Genomic DNA, 20,663 nt, shown 5'->3' on the forward strand with positions numbered 1-20,663 from the left:
TTGCACGTGTTTGTGCGTGACGTAATTCGTAATTATGCTTGAAAAACGTCTTTCTTATGACGAAATAAAATATTAATGTCAATTTTTCTATTATTGATAATATTATTCTACAGGTAAGCAACTGGATGTTTAACTAATTTCACATTTCTCTTGCAATTAATTGGCTATAGGGCGCAAGTTTAAAAATAAATTGCTCTCACAAATAACACTAAGTAAGTGATGCGGAATTTATTGATATTTAAGCTCCTGTGTTTATTTTTTAATATTTTGAAATTCCCGATGTCTTTATCGATAAATTTTCAAAGTGAATATTGAATTCAGAATAAAAGCTATACGAAAAACTTCTAGGTCCTTAAATTTCTCGTCTCGGATCGATTTTCTTAAAGATTCCTGCTCCATACTAGACGAAATATACACTTTATTTCCAAAATATATAATACACTTCAAACTGGGCGACAGGAATGATTCAGTGATTTAGAGAAAAATTTTCTGCTTTAATTTTCATTAATGAAAATTAAGGAATATGAAGAGCAGTATGATGGCTCTGACTAGCGTGAAATATTGATAGAAACATTTACAGTACCATTATTGGCATCAAGAAATCTTATAAGAATACTTTTAATTTTTTAATTTGCAATTTTAAAGTACTATCAGATCAAAGCTACATCTCAGGTGACAAAAGATCCTGTAGACGATCGCTAGAAATGGCAGTCAAACATCCGTCAACTCACACACTACCATCAAAAATAAAAATTCATTTAACAATGTAATCTTTGGTATTCAAAAGACAAGATAGTCAGGGTTAGAACGCCTTTAATGATAGGTCTGCTCGATCAGGGCTGACCCGGAGATAAACAGCTACAACCTGGAAGTTCATTATAAACCTCACGCAACCCAACTCTTGGCAAAATCTTTTATAATCAAAACTTGTGGTGAGATCGAGATTTTCGTTGTTGGTTAGCTCCAAGTCAGCACAGATTAGATAAACCTACGGTCAAATACATTCTGACTGTAACCATCCTGTTCTTTTATATATTTAAACATTGTCCTTTTTTCTTTTAGAACAGTAGTTCCCAACTTTTTCACAACCAAGGACTCCTTTTATTTAAATGAGTTTTCCCACGAACCCCTTTTAATATGCTTATCCTTATGTATGTATATATGAAATTTTAGCTCACAGACCCCCTGTATTACTTTTACGGACCACAGGTTGGGAACCACTGTTTTAGATGGACGTTTGTGAGTTGTTTTTTGTTTTAGTTTGAATGCTGTATTTTCACAGGTGCGGCGCATCGAGGCTGTTTCTAACGGAAGACGGTTTAATCCACCGATCAAAGAGTGAGTTTACCAGGCTATACAAACTTACATTCGGAATCATTATATTTAGAGGAATTATTATGCGATAAACTTGAAATACTCAAGAAGGTAGCTTACCATAAAACGTGCTTTTTGTAAAAGAAAAAGATGAATAGTTACGATCTTACACTGTTTCAGATTTAAATGTCATTTTGCTCTAAACATATATATACATATTAAAAATGGGGAAGGCCGGTTTATGGGATTACCATGGGCTTCCTGTCATTAAACCTCTTGTTACCATATTTCTGTTGAGATGCCCTGTTTCTCTCAATTTAAAATATAACAAAGAATTTAGTAAAATAACTTAGTTATCATTAAGCTAATGTTAAGAACATAAATTGTGACTAAGGTTTAGTGGAAGATTTTAATTTAGAACTTATGAAAACAAGACATTTGTACTACAGAGCCAGGCGGGTTGGCATCAAAAAGGTTATAAGGTTTAGCTTTATGGCGTATCGTCAGAACCCAAACGCGGCAAGCTGGCAGAAACGTTAGCATGCCGGGCGAAATGTTTAGCGATATTTCGTCTGTCTTTATGTTCTGAGTTCAAATTCCGCCGACGTTGACTTTGTCTTTCATCCTTTCAGAGTCGATAAATTAAGTACCAGTTGCATACTGGAGTCGATCTAATCGACTGGCTCCCTCCCCCAAAATTTCGGGCCTCATATCTAGAGTAGAAAAGTATCGTCAGATCCCAAAAACCTATTGGCCCATGACCTCTTAAAAATATGGAACTATAAAATATTTTTTCCAGCAACATTCGGATGTACAGCGGATCTTTTTTAAAACGGGGGCCACATTTTTCATTAACGAAACACTTTGAAACTTGGAACACTGGTAGAATGTGTCATATAAAACATCTTTTTCTCTTAGTCTTCTTTAAAAAAAAAGAAATCCATAAGTTATTCCATGTGAAAGTTGTCGTATTTCTGTAATTTCAACCAATCACTGGCGTCCATTCAGCCGATATCCATTAAGTGCCGACTACATAAACAAACGATTCTGAAACAATTAACCCTAACCCTACGGTTAGGGTTAAAGCAAATTTAAAATGAAAAAAGCAAATAAAACGAAGGTATGGAGATTAAATACGCTTTACATCGCTTAATCAGCCAAAGGAGTAAATATAAACAACTGAATACTTGTCAGTGATTGGTTGAAATTATCGAAATAAGACAATTTTTTACATGAAATAAATTCGAATACAAAAATATTTTTCTGTTCTATAACACAAAATAGATAAGTATACGAAGTTTGAAAGTCTTTCCGTACCAAAAACACTACGTAAAACATTAATGAAAAATGTGGCCCCCGTTTTAAAATAGATCCCGATGGATGGCGTGAGTATATTTTTAGTGGAGTAACCGAGGTCAAATTGTTCCATATTTAAGAGAGACTCGTGGTTTCCGTAAATATGTATAAGCACGGTCTACCGGTCAGTTATTTAACATAAACCATGCGGTCTCTATTAAACACTCTGGCCAGGGAATGAAAAGGATTGTTTGTAAAACAAATCCGAAAGAAGCACAATCTAAGATGTGGAGCAGTATATATTAAAAATATTTTTAAGAGGTCATGGGCCAACAGGTTTTTGGGATCTGACAATACACCATCAAGCTAAACCTTTTATGAACAGGAAACCTAAAGTAATCCCATAAATTGACCTTCCCCATTTTTAATATATACTGATCTACATTTTAGAGTGTGCTTCTTTTAGATCTATGTTTTTTTTTTACAAACGATGCACACGATCCTAGGTCAGGTCACTTGCTATGCAAGTACATCTTCGATATATATATATATATATGTGTGTGTATAGAGAAAGAGCTGATTTCTCTAAGCATTTTATATGAACGCCTTACAAATTGAAAGTGAAAATGCTACGGAGATGAAAAGTTTTGGTGTGACATGAAGTACATCACTAGCATCTTGTCAGTTGTATACATCAACGAGAAGGGCAGTGATTTTTAAAAATTTTTACTACTTAAGCATCCGAGAGTCAGATGGTAACAATCTTAAATTGGGTGACCAATTAAGTGTGATAGTGATAGAACCTCTACAATCTACGTCAAGTACTTTGGCGTGCCACGAGATGTATCCAAGTGCAGCTAAATTTATACTATATAATTAGCAAGTACCCGTGGAAATTCCACGGTCATTTTGAAAATTGTATGATGAAAGTGTATATTTTTGTGGCGGAGGTAAAAAATACACACACCACCCATTTTTGGCATGACCTTAACCCTAACCCTAAACATTGGGTGTGCGTATTCTTTACCTTTGCCATTTTTGTGAAACATTTGATTCTTGAGAAGATATAAAAATCCACATGGGTAGTATTGAAGGGACTATCTATCTACCTACCTACATATATGCATACATACATACATACCCACCTATATATCTATCAGCCTGTCTTATATTCTACTTATATTTCTGTTGATGTACGTATTTGTCTACTCTAACAATATGAACGTACATTTAAACCAAATAACTAAAAAAGAAAAAATCTATTATGGTGCTCTAGCATGGCCTCAGTCTTTGAACTGCTACACATAAAAAGGTAAAAGTAACAACCACAGCTATTTGGGAAGATCATTTTACTTTGATTTAACTTGTGTTGATATATATTGTCATTCATCTTTCTATCGACAGACTGAAGATTTGAAAACAGTTGAACATGAAAACCTTTAACAATAACTAAACTTCTATTATAATAGTCTGTCACAGTATTCTATTATACGACGTTTAAAATCATATAGCTACTTTCTATTCCCGTGTTCTTTTCAGTCAACATTCACTTACTCTATTTCTGTGTCTCTCACTTCAGCTACACCACAGGTCCCTACACCTAACATGTTTATGCTTCTACTTTCTACTTCTTTCAACTAACCACAGCATAATAGCAATACCTTTTCTCTTGCCTCTCAGCACCAACTCTCTCTCTCTCTCTCTCTCTCTCTCTCTCTCTCTCTCTCTCTCTCTCTCTCTCCTAAACAAACCACTTCACAACAGCTTAGCATGATAACTATTACTTTCTGGCATTCATAACTTATTGAGAATTCCTAAAAACAAGATCCTGTGTAAGACAGTTCTGTATTCTCTGTAAATGCACAAAAACCGTTTTAAGGGCTACATACTTTGTATTGTTGTTTTTGGATAAATGAAACAATTATGAGAATGGAACCAAGGGATAAGCCCCACTTTCCCGGGAATTACCGGGTACGTCAGCTAGTCATTGTATAACTGCTTGGCATTTTCCACAACATTATTTTCGAAACCAATTTATTTTCATATTGCTTTGCTCTAAATTATTTAAATTACACTTTAGTGTTTGCCATAAATCAACACCTTCCCTTGCATTAACTTGCCTTAAATGCCATAAATTGTGGATGAATTAGTTTATATTCACATCTTTTCAAACAATATTATTGTAATTTCTGACTGCATTGTTACAGTTACGTGTTTTTTTGTTCTTTTTATGTTTTTCCTGAATTGGTTATGCTTGTTAACATCAGACATTATCACTGATGGATGGACAATATATAAGAAGAAAACACTTATGTATTGGCCACTATTCTTTTCAAGTTCAATGTAATCAATGACAGAGTGACATTGGCACTTTTGCACAGTTTAGCTCTTTCAAAACTAACATTAGCACTTCTTTTAACTATACTTTTAGTTTCAGTTTCTTATCCTCCAATATTAATAATCTGACACTTTTTTTTCTTTTCATTTTTTTTCCATGCATGCAAGACAATGAAAATACATGTGAATGTGTGGCATGATATAAAAGCAGAAAATTGACATTTGAATATATGGGACAATTTTTCTTGAAGATAATTCAGTTTTAGGTGGAGAACGAAAGTGCAGGCAAAGACTAGTTTCGACATTTCCTTAGAAAACACATTATGGAGAACTTTAAATGCAAGGTACAGTATTGAGTTTTTGTGCATTTTGCAAAGAAGCAAAGGTACACTAATTACATTGGTTGATGAAATTAATAAGATGATGGCAGTAAAAAGCAAAATCTTGAAACATGTTCTAAACAAAGATTTTGCACACAATACCAGATGATGCTAAACTATGAAGACATTGTGTTTATTCTGCCAACTCTACAATAGTGGGACAACAAAACTATTGTTGGCAGGAACATGATTCCTGTTTCCTAAGAGCCATAGTAAACTTAAGGACATGTTGTAGACCAGTAAACCCTATAGGCAGTAAACCAGAGTGACAATCATAATTAGTTTAAGTTAGCCAACAAAATACCTATCTGGAACTGGACATTGGCTTAATGCTATCACCCATAACATTTACTTTATCACATCATGAGACAAGTCGGAATGTTTAGACTTGGGTCGCAAAAAGTACTTTTTCAAGAATATCTCTAAGTCTCTCCTGAGAGTAGTTGCTCAGTTTTTGTACATATGTATATTTGCCAAATGGAAGCTATAATAGTTTTAACAATATAAATACACTGAAGATAAGCATTTTTAAAATAAATTGCTTTCTGACTAACCTCACTTTCTATCTTTAACTGTAAAATTTCTTCTATATTTTGTGTGTTCTGGGTTACTGTTTCTGTCATCTTAATCAATTTTTTCTAGAATTCTATCATACCATTTTCCTTTTCTACTGTTTTATTGTATAGTATTTATATTTGTAAATATGGCAAACAGCAATTCATTTAGACTTGTTGGATTGAAAACATGACTGTTATAGTTTTAGCTTACTTTTTATCAAGTTATTTTTCCATTTCTTTATGTGATCAAGTTATTTCTTTATGTTATCAAGTTATTTTTCCATTTCTTTATGTGATCTTGCAATTTATTTGGAACTGTAAGGTTTCTAAATCTATCATCAACGCTTCTCAGTCTTCTTGAAGAATTTTGGTGATAAATGATGATGGTTATGAAAGGCAATTATTACTTGTTGAAGTCTGACTCTACCATTACTGGTTTCATTATAGAAATGCAAGTATTAATTCTACAACATATAGCTGGATTATGTGATTTATTCATAGTAATATTTACATCTGGCTGGAATAGAAAATTTTATGAGCTAGTCAAATGAGTCTCAATGGACTCTAGTAGCTAATATGTCATAGAAGGCAGTTCTGATTGGAGATGGCTTCAGACAAGAAATTGAACAATTACAAATAGTGTTAAAAGTTTCTAAGACCTGCATTAACCTAAAAATGAAAATATAATATTGCTATGTATAAAATTGCAAATTATAGACTGCAGGCTTGTGGTTACTGAAATATATGTTTTACTCAAATAAAAATATACATACTGCTAATAATTATATTCTAGTATATACACTTTCAGCATATATGCAAAGTAAAATATTGAAGTATGCAGTATCTCAAAACAGAAGAAAGTCAGTTATTAAATTAAACCCTACACTGTTTACTTTTAGTGTGTAATACCACATTATGAACAAAACATATCATATATATACCAAATGACACAAAAGCTGTTATAAAAAGCACAACTGCTGTTAACAAGATTATTTAAATCTAATAATGCTTTAGATACAAACAGTAGATTGAAGTATGAGAAGAATAATGAATAAAAATAATTACATACTCTACTCCACTCATATGAGGGGTCTTGTCTTGTGAGTGTTTGGTGAACTTACCAGTACTGGTGCAATGAAAAAAAAAAAGGATCCAGTACATTCAGATGAAATGGTTGGTATCAGAAAGGGCATCCAGCAGTAGAAATCATGCCAAAATAGACACTGGAGTTCGGTGCAGCCCTCTGACTTATCAGTTCATGTTTGAACTGTCCAATTCATGCAAGTATAGAAAAAGAAATTGTAAATGATGATGACATCTGAATGGAACAGAAAATTCTATTCGCAAGTCTCAATGAACTCTAGTTGTTAAAAATATTTAGAAAGAAGGAATTTCTTAACGACTGATGCTTCAGACAAGAAATTGTCTTTTCAAAAAGTGCTAAAAAGTTTAAAATCTGGTTTAACATAAAAATGAAAATATAATATTGCTATATATCATCATCATCATCATCCTTTAACGTCCATTTTCCATGCTGATGTGGGTTGGACAGTTTGACAGGAGCCATACAAAGTTCCATTGTCTGTTTTATCATGGTTTCTACAGCTGGATTCCCTTCCTAATGCCAACCACTTTACAATGTGTACTGGGTACGTTTTACATGGCACCATTATTTTGACTTGGTTTCTACAGCCAGATGCCCTTCCTAATGCTAACCACTCCATGAGTGTAGTAGCTGCTTTTTATGTGTCATCATAATGGGTGCCTTTTACATGTCACCAGCACAGGTCCCTTTTACATATTTTATATATATAATGCACTTTATTGTGTTTTGTTATGCATGTGATTGTTCTGTGAAAGATTGTCTTGCAAGAAACTGGTTTGTGGTGCAAATACAGTTGTTGGATACCTTTTAAATGGTCATGTAGTTCAGCTCTTATCCATAGGCATCAGTAGGTGGCTGTTTTGGATAATTTTGTGGCTGGTAATATAGCCAATGGTGTTCATTTTTCTTTACAAGTATTATCAAACAGTTTTGTGGAATTAAATCACATGGTTAGTACTACTGGTAGTGACATCCACTTCTTTTGACAGGCATCATTTTCTTTTTATATAAAATTAAAGATGTGTTGAAGTTTTTTTTTATTTGTTTTTTACAAAGTTCCTCTTCAGATTTTTGCACAATATGTCAGAACTAGCTCATTTTAAGAGGTGCCTTGTTCAGGTTCAGATCAAGACTGGTCTTGTAACCTAACATAAATTTGAACATTTTGTAGGTCCTTGAGTACCAGGGTATTTGTTCCTTCTCTTCTTCCCTTTGATGTTGGCTTGTGTATGTATGTGTACACACAAACGTGTATGTATGTGTACACACAAATATAAACATAATATACATTAATATCATTATTTTCTGTTTATAGAGAAAAAAAGATATAGAAATGTTACTCAAGCTGCAACGGAAATATATAGTTGGTACTAACTTAAAAGACTCAAAATATTACTTGTCATTAAAGAGTGGTGATTTTAACCCTAGAGAACTGAAACCTTGTTCTTCCCAAAATTATCATATTGGTGGAGTGACTCCTGTTCTATATCCGAGTAATAATAGCAACAATAAACATACCAAGCTAACAGAAGAGAAAGTAAAACAGAAGAATCTTAATAAACTCCAGTTTAAATCTCTGCCCCAAGCTTCAGACTTTTCTATAGATGCTAAAACAAAATACATACGTAAACCATCTATACTGGAGAGAATTGAAAGAAATGAACTCAATTTGAAAAAGAAACTTAAATCAGATATCAGAATTTATGACTGTAAAAGAACTTTCTCAAAATGCATTATAAAGAAAGCAAAGACAAAAACAGAATTTACTTACCTTCTTCCAGAATTGAAAAAAGAAATAGAAATGAAAGACATTAAGAAAGTAATATTCAATAAACCTTCAAGCAAATTGAATGTTCAGTTTTATAACAATAGTGAGATACGATTAGTAGCAAATAACTTTTTTAAGTGGATGGAATCCATTGGTGAAGGCGGACCATATCTAACTGTCAGTTCATTATATAGCCTTTTGTTGAACAGTTTTGAGATAAAACCCTCATTGGCTATAAATCTACAAATAATCGATGAAAAGGAACTGGGCATTGGCTTTCGTAGATGTTCTACCGAATTAGAGAGTTTTACCTTTGGCCATGAAAATCCTTCCTACGTCGAATATTTTGACAATAGAATAAGTAAGAAAGAGCTTTTAAGATTTGAGAAACTATTCTCCAATGATGAATAATTATGATGATGACAAAAATTATCATAAATATAAACAAAAATAATGGCCAAACAGTGAAAATTTATATTGAACTTTTCTAATCACTTCGCAAGTTACTGTTATATAAAGGAACAAAAATTATTATTTAATATAGATTTTAAACTGTATTAAATCTATAAATGAATTTCTGGCATGTAATATATTCTAGTGAAGTTTGCAGAAAACAAAATTTATTCATAGAATGGAAATCGTGTAATCAAATGAAATTATAAAATAATACACATCATGCAAGTATATTATTTTATTTTATTCTCCAAAATAACAATAAAGTTTTCATGCCCCATAAAAAAAAATATGGCGTCACACCTTGTCTAGCTGTTTTCTCTTTTTCACCTCATAATTTTACCTTTTCATCTTACAAGTAAGTTTAAGGTAATGAATAGGGCAAGGTATAATCTGATCAATAATGATATTAGGAAATTTATGTCTACTCAGAAGTTTGGTGAAAAAGCCTTGGAGATGCAGAAGTGTAGATTTTAGAACTTATACTTCATCCCTGATAAATGGGGGTAACTGATTCAAAAGGTGGCATTAGTTTTGAACTTCCAGCTCTAATTAATGATCTATTTTGATATAATATAACAAATATTAATATATCATATGCTATTAAGACAACCACATATTATTAAATCAGTTTATTTCACTACAAAAGCTTAAAGGCATTGAACAAAGGTCTATCTTGTGTACTTTTGCAATATGTTCCCTGGGCTGAGGATGGAAAAACTTAAAGCAGTTAACTAAGAGAGTTTATATAAGATTTCATGACTTCAATGGGTAACATTGTATCCTGTGCATAGTTGTCAAAATCTCTTTTGGCAACCATTAAGGCAAACAACTACTTTGAATTCGTAAAGAACACCCTCTCCAATTTTAATAACCATTTTTGAGATATGAATATTAAGGTTTATTATATCCACAATCACTTAGCTGCTTTTAAAAAAGAGCTTGATGATTTAAATCAGGGATTCTCAACCATTTTTTATCTATGGATCCCTTTGATTGCTATGTTATTCTGGTGGGCCCCCATAGCCATTTGATGTTTAAAAAACTAGTTTTATAGAAACTTCTTTCAAAATTCCTGTTTTGTTTTTCACACATTAACTTGTGTAGATTGAACTATGTAAAATGTTGGAGAGAGAAATCTAGCTCTTTCTTCCAATACAAACCAATATATACATCTAAAGCAATTTTTTTTCAAGGGCCCTTAAAGTATTATTGTGGATCCCCAATTTATTATTTTATCACGTGGACCCCTGAAAATCTTATATGGACCCTCAGGAGCCATAAGGACCTTGGTTGAGAATCACTGTTAAATGAAGAGCAAAGAGCAAGAATTCATTAGAATATAAAATATAATAATTGTAATGACATCATCAGTCCTCTACTTGGCTCTAAAAAATATGTTAATGGAAATGGGTCCTTGCATAATTGTGTTGTCAACTAAGAATTTTGAATTAATTAAAATTACACCCTTGAAGAGAACAATCATTATATTTGCAAAAAAAAAAAAAAAAAAAAATTCTGTTGCCTTAAAAGACTTATTCATGGGTATAATTTATCTATTCTTTTGTTTATATCAGTCATTTGGGGCACTGCCTTGAAAATTTTTACCTGAACAAATTGACTCCAGTACTTTGCTACTTATTCTATCAGTTTCTTTTGCTGAACTGCCAAGTTATAGGAACATAAACCAATATCTGTTGTCAAGTGGGGAGACAGATTTCTCTCTCTCTCTATCTATCTATCTATCTGTCTGTCTGTCTGTCTGTCTATCTGTCTGTGTATCTATCTATCTACATACCTACCTACACACAATAACAACAACAACCTTTCACTCAGTTTCTATCTACCAAATTCACTCAAAAGTATTGGTTACCCCAGGGTTCTAGTAGAAGACACTTGCTTGCTCAAGGTGCTGCATAGTGGGAATGTACCTGAAATCAGATGGTTGCAAAGTGAACTTCTTAATCACAAAGTATATTTACACCAATTTAAGGTATTGATTCTAAATAGATCATCAGTTTTGCAGAATCAGCTTTATTTTTGGGAAATACAGCATACTTTTTTACATGCTGATATATCTTCTTGTGAAGGCACATGGCTCAGTGGTTAGAGTGTCAGTCATGAGATAGTGAATTCGATTCCCGGACTGGGTTATGTCTTGTGTTCTTGAGCACGGCACTTTATTTCCCATTGCTTCAGTTCATTCGCTGTAGAAAACAGTTGCAATATTACTGGTGCTAAGCTGTATCAACCGTTGCCTTTCTCTTGGATAACATCAGTGGCTCAAAGAGAGGAGGTTGGCATGCATGAGTGACTGCTGGTCTTCCATAAACAAATTTGTCCAGACTTGTATCTTGGAAGGGGACTGGATCTATTCAATTTGACGTACAGATTTTAAAATTAATTGTTTTTAACTAAACAGTTTGAAATTTCGGATACTGGTTGAATGTGTCAGAGATTTTTCTATTCTGTATATAAAAAAAGTTTGGCTACTTTTTCTAGCAGGTCATGCAACAATATACAGGCTCCGTCATTGGTCTGTCTCAATAATAATTTTGTTGTTATTTAGCTTCAAATCAACCCTGATACTGCAAACCTATCATCAAAGACATTCCAGTCTTCAGCAAACCGTCTTTTTAGGGATAATCTAGGACATTACATACAATGGGTGTGTGATTTAGGTAGGGGGATACTTTGGCTGTTATTTTTAGTATGTCGAGCGATGAGGTAGAGGCTCTTTTATTGGTTCAATTGCGTGATGAGATTTTTTTAAACATATGTGTATGTATATATATAATCAGCAGAAGTTAGAGAGTAAGTCAAAAGCTGAAAGTTTCGTGTATTGGCACTTATTGAGCACGAATTTGGTCATTGTCACTCTGTAACTTCTGCCTATTATTAATGTGTGTGTGTGTGTATATATATCAATATCTATAAAATAGATGTTTGTGTGTGTGTACGTGAATGTGGTTTATGCACGTCCACAAATTAGCACGCATGTCGCTCCAATTTTAGGAGAAGATTCGGAATAACCCTATGTGCATTTTAGTGAACTTTCTCTCTCAGAGGTATCCGCGTATACCTGTAAAAATCGATAAACTTTTACCAATTTTGAAGTTTGTTGACATGGCGAAGTCAAATCTGTGCGTATGCGCTGAAGTAGAGAGAGAGAGAGAGAGAGAGAAATTGTATGTTTGTGAGAGGGAGGGTGAAGGAGAGAAACATTTCTTTGCCAGCGTCTGTGTGGCAAGCAGCAATCAAACAGAAAAAAATACCCTCTCTCTCCCTCCCTTACATACACATGCCAGTTATCTCTCTTTCTTTCTTTCTCACACACACACACAGCAACATTACACACAAAACACATGTTGCCAAAAAGAAATAGACGCTATCTTTTTATAGTGAGTGTGCCAGACAGAAAGTGTGGTGTGTATGTGAAGTTGTTTTGTTAGTGTGAGAGAGCAGCATGTGTGTGTGTGTAATGTTGCTGTGTGTGTGAGACAGGGAGAGAGAGAAAGAAAGAAAGAAATAAAGAGAGATAAATGTGTGTAAGGGAGGGAGAGAGATAGAGAGGGAGAACGCACTCTCTCTATCTCTGCCGAATTGATGTAAACAAACCCATGTGGTCTGATTTTCACGTTTCTAGGTATTGTACCGTAAATCGCCATTTCCAAAATATATTTATTTCAAATCATTTATCCATATATATATGTAAGGCAAGGTGTGTGTGTTTTGTTGATATACAGGCAACACACACACACATACGAACATGTATGCGTACAAAAAATATGTATGCAATTGGTGTACATATGTGCGTGTGTGTATGTGTGTGTTGCTCATATAAATAAATATATATATATATATATATACATTACTAGATTCATAATATATACACACAAGCACATACATTACTTGATTCATAATATATACACAGACATTACTAGATTCATAATATATACACACAGGCCCAGGAAGACCTGGGCTGAGGTGGTGAGGCAAGACCTTCGAACATTGGGCCTCACCGAGGCGATGACTACTGACCGAGACCTTTGGAAATGTGCTGTGCGTGAGAAGACCCGGCAAGCCAAGTGAGATCATAGCCAGTGCCCCTGGACTGGCTCTTGTGCGGGTAGCACATAAAAGACACCATTTCGAGCGTGGCCGTTTTCGTGCGGGTGACACATAAAAGACACCATTTCGAGCGTGGCCGTTTTCGTGCGGGTGACACGTAAAAAGCACCCACTACACTCTGAGTGGTTGGCGTTAGGAAGGGCATCCAGCTGTAGAAACTCTGCCAAATTAGATTGGAGCCTAATATATAGAGAGACGTCTTGGTGGCGGTGTACTGCAACTGGCAGCAAAACGGGAGCATTCCCAGTTTTGTGAGAGAGAGAGAGAGAGAGATAGAGAGATACATTTCTTTTATTAGCCACACAGGGCTCAACACAGATAGGACAAATACAATGTAGAGCTTTTCTTTGGGGGGGGGGGGGGATCATAGGAAAGAAAAAGGGAGGAGTTTGATCAAAAGGGATTCGGAAAAAAAATAACGATCAATAGGGATCGTGTATCACAGTAATGTTCTCATGTAAAAAAGGGGAGGACAGTTTAGGTTTAGCTGTGGAAAGAAAAGCCTACGGAAAAGACCACGGTAACCTCGGTCAATATTGTCATTGTTATTGAAGAAACTATAACAGTAAGTGACTCTCTTTTGCCTTTTTGTTTTTTTTTGGGGATTTTTTTACTCCTTTATAGGGTTATGCTCAAGGTGGCTCCGTCATTCACACATGCCATTCTTGCTACATTCACCCATCTTTTTTTGAAGCATTCACTAGACAAGACTTCCCTTTCTACTCTCACCTTCCTCTTCAGGTGATACTTGAAGAAGTTGATCAGAGATTGCCCAGAGAGGAAAGTCTTTGTTTCTAGACCTTTCAGACGCGTCCACCATACACATTCTTTCGCCATAGCCACAAGTGCGATGAAAATAGCTCTTCCTTCCCGTTTAAAGGAAGGAGGTGCGACAATATTCACAATAGACTCGGTTGATAGACTGACTCGTCCCACGCGAGAGCAGTTGTTCGACGTAAGCCCACAGCTCGGAAATGGTGGGACACTGTACGAGTGTGTGCAGAACGGTTTCATCGCTCTGCCCGCATCTTGGACAGGTCGGCCCCATGTTTCTCGAGCCATGCCTGTAGAGCTTATCCCGAACGGGTAGTGCTTCTCGATAACACTGCCAGGCCAGGGATCTCTGGAAGTTGTCCATAGGTCCCGGCCCAAAGGTCGTCTTAAACAGGCGGGTCAGGTATTCCTCGTTGACGCCCAGGTTCGCCCCGACATCGTCGTTGTACCTTCCCTCCACTAATCCACTATAGAATGCGTTAGTTGTGATGCAGTCGCTCAAGGTTGGCCCGGGTGTTGGAGTTGCCGGAGAGCAACACGACACTCGCGGTGCCATTCGCCCTTCCTTGGCCTCTTCTTGATCCATGACTGCAGTTCGGTCATGGAGACGAGCTGCTAGAAAGCGTGCCGCACAAACGGCGACCACACCTGTTCACCGTTGTCTACGTAGAGCTGGAGATGTCGCAGTCTCAGTGCGTGTCTGCGCATCATCAACCACGGCATGTCCGGTCCTTTTAACGGGTGTTGGCAGCAAACGGATCGCCTAACCATCGGAACGCTTCCTTTCCACAAGAAGCGGAAGAGGATGCGTTCCAGCTTGGTGATGGTAGGGTTGGGACAAGGAACGACAGTCAGGCGGTAGTAGATGAAAGACGCGATGTACATGTTCGCCACCTCCGCCCGACCTTTTAGGGACAGCTTCCTCTCGGCCCATTGCCGGGCTAGAGTGGCCACCCTTCTTGTTATCTTGTCCCAGTTCTTCTCCGTTTGGCGGTCCGGACCTAACCAGACCCCGAGCAAATCAACCGGACCGTCAGTCCAACGTCCCACGACGGAGGCGCTGCTTGACGGCATGGGCTTGCTTCTCCAGGTGCCGAGCCGCAAGCTCACTGACTTATCCCAGTTGATTTTCGCTCCCGTTACCGCTTCGTAGTCTTTCAGTGTCTCGCCGACAAGCTCAATGTCTTTTTGGCTAGACACTACGACGGTGACGTCCGGGTATGCCAACACACCCGTCCTGCATCCCAACTCTCGCGGGATGCCCCTCAGCGTCGCCAGCTTCCGCAGTAATGGCTTGAGAGTCAATACGTACAGGAGCGACGAGAGGGGGTATCCCTGACGGACCGAACGTGCAATGTCGAAGGGTCTTGATAGATGCACTTTGACGCGAACTACCGAACAGATGCCTCTGTAGAAGGCAGCCATCCAGCCGTGGAAAATGGGACCGAAGCCGGCCGCTATGAGGACAGCCTCCAAGTATTGATGGTCTACCCTATCGAAAGCTTTCAATTGATCTAAATTGATCAGGGCCCCACCCATGACAGGTTCCTTAACTACCCGCTCTATGATGTAGTCCATCAGATGGAGGTTGTCATGGATGCTCCGGCCCGGCACGGCGCATGTTTGCGCCTTGCCGACCAATTTCTCGATGACAAGTGCCAACCGCTTGGCTAACACCTTGGCCAAAATTTTCAGGTCTGCACTGAGCAGAGTAATAGGCCTAAAGTTATCTCTGACGTCCCCCTTGTTTGGATCTTTCTTCAGCAGCGTTACAGTTCCTCAGCTCACAAAACTGGGAATGCTCCCGTTTTGCTGCCAGTTGCAGTACACCGCCACCAAGACGTCTCCAAACAAGTCTGGCATACAGTTGTAAAGCTCGGAGGGCAGACCATCCAAACCCGGAGATTTGTCCCTCACTTCTGCCGCCGTGATGGCACCTTCGCAGCACTCCGCCTCTCTTGCCGAGAGTCGTGGCAGGCTGTGCAGGTAGGCACTTAAGTCCACCCTGCGTTCTCGCTTGCCACTCATCCCAAACAGTTGAGCAAAGTGCAACTGAAAGGCCTCACACATTTTGCTTGGCTCGAGTAGTTCGCGCCTCCGCCACCCGGGCCTCTCGAGCAGCTCCAACACCTTCGTTCCTTAGAGCACGCATCCTAGCCCTGACAACGCACCCTTCGTGTTTGACGTTGAAGTGTTAGTCTAGGGCCAACCTTGCCACCAAAACGTCGGATGCGATGCCACTTCTAGCTTCTTAACTAGCTCACCCTCTACTCTGTTTCTGTCTATGGCTAGTGCTTTGCTATACCTAACCGCTTCTGCTTTTATTGCTCTCTTGAGGGCAAACCACCATTTGTTATTGATGATGGCTCCCGTCAAAGCCCTCTTTACTAACGTGCTAATCCGATCTCTGAAAACCTGTCTCGACGAGAAAGACGCGTTTAGTTTCCAGTAACCAGGGCCCTGCCTATGTGTCTTATCTAAGTCTAGCATACACGTCACAAGTTTGTGATCCATGTAGCTGACTATGTCAAATTGTGGACACCCTACGCTATCTCTATCTACTCTCCTACACAGTACTCTATCTAGATACGATCTCGGCGACCCGATGCGGTTGCTCCATGTCCACATTGGCTCATTCGGGTGGTCGAGTCGGTACCTGTCAGACAGTTGAAAGCGTCAGAGCAGGTCTTTGAGGCATTTGCATTCCCGTCTATTCCTATCTCTGCCCACATAGTCTAGATGCGTGTCCAAGGTAACATTCCAATCCCCCACTAAAAGTAAAGGACGAGACGTTCCTAGGAATACTTCTAGACGTCGAAAGAAATCCAGCCTACCTGTTAAAGGTGGTGCGTAGACTGATATGAGTCGAAAAGCACACCCATCACTGCCATCGACATCCAGAACAACCAATCTACCCTCCGGGTCTATGAATACTGTCTTTACTTCGAGATCCAGACTCTTGCGAAAGAGTACTGCTGTGCCACTACCGCCCATTCTCGGCAGACAGGGAGAAAAATAAATGTTAAACTGTCTGCCAAACATGGAGGTTAGGGCCCGCGGATCATGGAGTCTGGTCTCACTTATGGCTATGATTTCTAGTTTATGTGACTTTATGTCGTTTAGGAGGTACCCTTGTTTCCAAGGGGACCCCAAGCCACGCACATTTACACAACCAATCATGAGCATAATTCTGATGTGAGTGTTAAAATTTTGAAGACAGGAACAGAGAGTCACTTACCATTCGAGAGTTTTTGTGTCTCCTCTTTTGGGTTTTCTTCGAGATCACTGTACAGTTTTTTCGCCAGGTATTTTTGGCATTTGCCAACTGCCTTGGGAAAAATGGATTTTAGTGTGTGGTGCAGGGTTGGTGTTATGTGTAGAATTTTTATGTGTTCTGGCGGAGTTGTGTGCGGGTGGTTGCTGGTTTTTATGTTTCGTTTGTTTTTGTGTTGATGTATTCCATCAACTCTGAGTTTTTTGTGTTGATGGCAGTGAGCATTGTGTGTGTGTTTACTTTTGGGGTTTTGTTGCTTGTGTTGTTGTTGTGTGTGCTTGTGTTGGTGTCTGGAGTGTTTTCGGGAGTTGTGCATCTCCCTGCTTTGTTGGTGTTTGCTTTTCTTTTTTTGCTCCTCTTCCTCCTTCCTTTTTGGGCTATTTGCTATTCCTCATTACTTTCGTCTTCCGATGAGAGTTCTGAGGAATCGGAAGTGGGTAAGGGCAAATTGTGAGCGTCTGTGTGTGTTTGTGTGAGTGGTTGTATTGCTGTTTTTGTTGGTGTTGGCTGCTTGTTATTTGTGTGAGGTGTATGTGATATGGGGGAGGGGGAGACAGTCTTGGAATTTTCTTTTTTTTCTCCTGTTTCCTCATTTGTTGCTCTTGCAGTTGCTGTTGTCTTCTCATTTGTCGGTGTTGCTGGTATTTCTCTTATTTTGAGTGTTGATGGTGATATTGGTAGTAGGGTTTTTTTCGTGGGTTTTGGTAGTTGCCCTTGTTTTTTTTGGTTTGTGACGGTTGGGCAACTGTCCTTGAGGTATGCCTCACTGCTGCATACATAACAGCGTGGCTGCCTTCCTTCCACCACTACATACAACTTGTGGTCCTTTGCCAGTTGGATGTGTGTGGGGATCTTTTGGGACTCCTCTTCAGTGATGTGGAGGAGGACTTCAAGTTTTTTCCCCCCTTCCCAGTTTTTCTCCTCTGCAGTAGCAATTTCTAGTATATTTGCCTCCTCCATTTCGAGGCATATGGCAGATATTATCCGTTGCGTCTCCACTTGTGAAGGCACATTCTTTACTGTCACCCTCTGTCCAAGATAACTCGGTATCATCACCAAGTCATCTGTGTGTAGAGAGAGTGTCGAAAAATTTCTTTGCTAAGTCTTCGCTCTGGAAGTGCACTTGAACGGTGGCGAACTTGCGCCCCCAAGTAACATGTGTTGATAGGGCCATATAGGTTTAAGACAAATTTCAATCTTTTTGGTGGTGAAATTTTTCGGTCGCTTGGTTTTCGTGTTGATCAGTCTGTATGTTATGTATTTCTTGTTTGTGTTTTCGATTATTTCTTTTGGAATGTGTATTTGTACGGTGTCACCATCTTTCGTGAGAAGGGATTTTGTGCCTTTAATTTGTTTTGGGGTGAATATTATTATTGTTCTTTTTTTTTTAGTTGCATGGGCGAAATTTATTTTAGTGGTGCTGGCAGACATGTTTTTTGTAGCGGTTGTGGTGTTGTTTGTCTTGTTCATCTTATTGTAGTTGTTGATGGTGGTGTTGGTACTGCCAGGTTCAAAGGTGGTGGTAGTGGCAGCAGAGTTTGTTGAAGTAGTGGTGGTGTCGGTGTTGACGGCTGGTGACCTGTTGTTGTTGTCACTGGTGGTGGTGCCAGGCGAGACTTCTCTAGCAGCAGAGTTTTTGGATGTGGTGAAGGTAGTAGTAGTAAACGCAGCATTCCTGGTTTCTACGTCTTGGGTTCGTTCATGTGGAACGACTTGCTTGTCAGTCTCCTTGCCTGCTATTAGAGGGAAATTGACCACGTGTAAAGGCCTAGCCATATTTGTTTTACGAAATATGGCAAATAAGTCGGAGAAAAAAAATTAAAACTTTTGGAAATAAACTCCAAAAGGAGCCACTTCCTATTACAAAAACCCAATAGGGTCGAAGTGTATAGTCTTATACACCTCTTCCACAAGAAATATTTCAGAACTGCAAAATTTTTGTCAAATAAAAAGCCAACTTACTTGCGAGCCGATGTGACTAGCATCCGTCCAGATCGAGAGATAGATACATTCTCATATGTTGCTATAAAAACATCTCTGGTTATTAAAGAAGGGTTTTGTTAGGGGAGATTTTCTAGTTTCAGTTTTCTGTTGTCAAAGACTCATCGTTTTGTTGTTCGTAAACAGCAGCAGTAATTATTTTCAGCTGAATACACGTCATTGATTGGTTAAAATTACCCAAATACGACAACTTTAACACAAAATAACTTCTAAAATACAAAATTTTGTCAAAAACGCCAAAAGTAAACCCTGTTCTACATGGCACATTCGACCAGTATCCAAAGTTTCAAAGTGTTTAGTTAAAAAAAAAATTAATTAAAAAATCTGTACGTCAAATTGAATAGACCCGAGGACTTTGCAAATGTAATTCCACAGTCATTCATGACCAAAATGAGTCTTTACCATTTTGTATCCTCTTGCATTCTAAAATTAGGAACCTTTGTTGTACTTTGCTTTTCAATACATTAGATCAGTGGTTCCCAACATGGGGCATATGCCCCACCAGTGGGGCCTAGGAAAATTGTAGTGGAGTGTGGGATCCAAAATTTTTTTTTTTTTTTAGTGGGGCATGGAATTGTGGAAATCATTTGTTCACAGCAAACGTATTAGATCTATACTCAGCCAAGCATACAGCGTGAAAATTGTTTGTTACAGTATGTCACTATTTTGAAATGATGATTTTCTTTTCTTGGAGAGTCGAAAAGGTGGGTTTCTGTAGAAAAAAAAAACAACCGAAAGTGGGTGCGATCGATGTCCTTTACCTCTGCCCCTAATTCCCAGCCCGGAAAAAAAAAAGTGGGTGGGGACAAGGAATTCGGGCACTTAGATATAATTAGCGATGTAAGTAAAATGTAACTGCTAGTCTTCGAAAGATATGCGTAATCTTTTTTCAAAAAGCGACCTCCTGAAACTTGATTCACGATGAAGCGGGCCGCATTACTAAAAAAAATTCAAGGTAATTTTTCGTAAGGTGTGCCATTGAGAAAGTCCCGCGATCCGCAGTTTGCCTCCGAACAAACTATGATATGTCAAATTTATTTACCTTTGTTTTAAATGGAGCGATCTGTTGTTAGCTAAGTAGTTTGAACGATAGCCTTTCTTACGTTATGTGAAACTAAATCTTATAACTTTTTTAGTTGTAGATTTCATGTGTTCTCGTATCCTTAGCGTTAGAGAGCTGAAAGCAAAACTCGGCTACCGCAGAAATAATGATGTTAACACACTGGCATGAGCTAGTTTGTTTGTGATATTTAATACATTTTTTATTTGTAGC

At 37.9% G+C, this 20,663-nt stretch overlaps 1 protein-coding gene and 1 long non-coding RNA gene across 4 annotated transcripts; one reads left to right on the forward strand and one right to left on the reverse strand.

Moving 5' to 3' along the window:
* The first annotated feature begins 30 nt into the window (after positions 1-30).
* On the forward strand, positions 31-9,517 carry LOC106874699 (uncharacterized). Of its 3 annotated transcripts, none has more exons than XM_014922508.3 (4): positions 31-113; positions 1,283-1,425; positions 5,116-5,291; positions 8,305-9,517. In XM_014922508.3, exons 3-4 carry the CDS (start codon positions 5,271-5,273, stop codon positions 9,166-9,168), a joined length of 885 nt encoding a protein of 294 aa, XP_014777994.1. In that variant the 5' UTR covers positions 31-113; positions 1,283-1,425; positions 5,116-5,270; the 3' UTR covers positions 9,169-9,517. The 3 variants fall into 3 exon arrangements, with proteins under 3 accessions (XP_014777994.1, XP_014777993.1, XP_014777995.1); XM_014922507.3 differs by having other exon boundaries at positions 68-212; XM_014922509.3 differs by having other exon boundaries at positions 68-212; positions 1,283-1,338.
* Positions 9,518-13,614: 4,097 nt separating this feature from the next.
* On the reverse strand, positions 13,615-20,611 carry LOC149136061 (uncharacterized). Its single transcript, XR_016241520.1, has 2 exons — positions 19,352-20,611; positions 13,615-19,125 (listed from the first exon to the last, which is right to left on the reverse strand). It is a non-coding gene; the product is annotated as an uncharacterized LOC149136061 (long non-coding RNA).
* Positions 20,612-20,663: the final 52 nt, after the last annotated feature.

Source organism: Octopus bimaculoides, chromosome 4, assembly GCF_046866305.1.
Source record: "Octopus bimaculoides isolate indiv1 chromosome 4, ASM4686630v1, whole genome shotgun sequence".
Classification (NCBI taxonomy): Eukaryota; Metazoa; Mollusca; class Cephalopoda; order Octopoda; family Octopodidae; genus Octopus; species Octopus bimaculoides.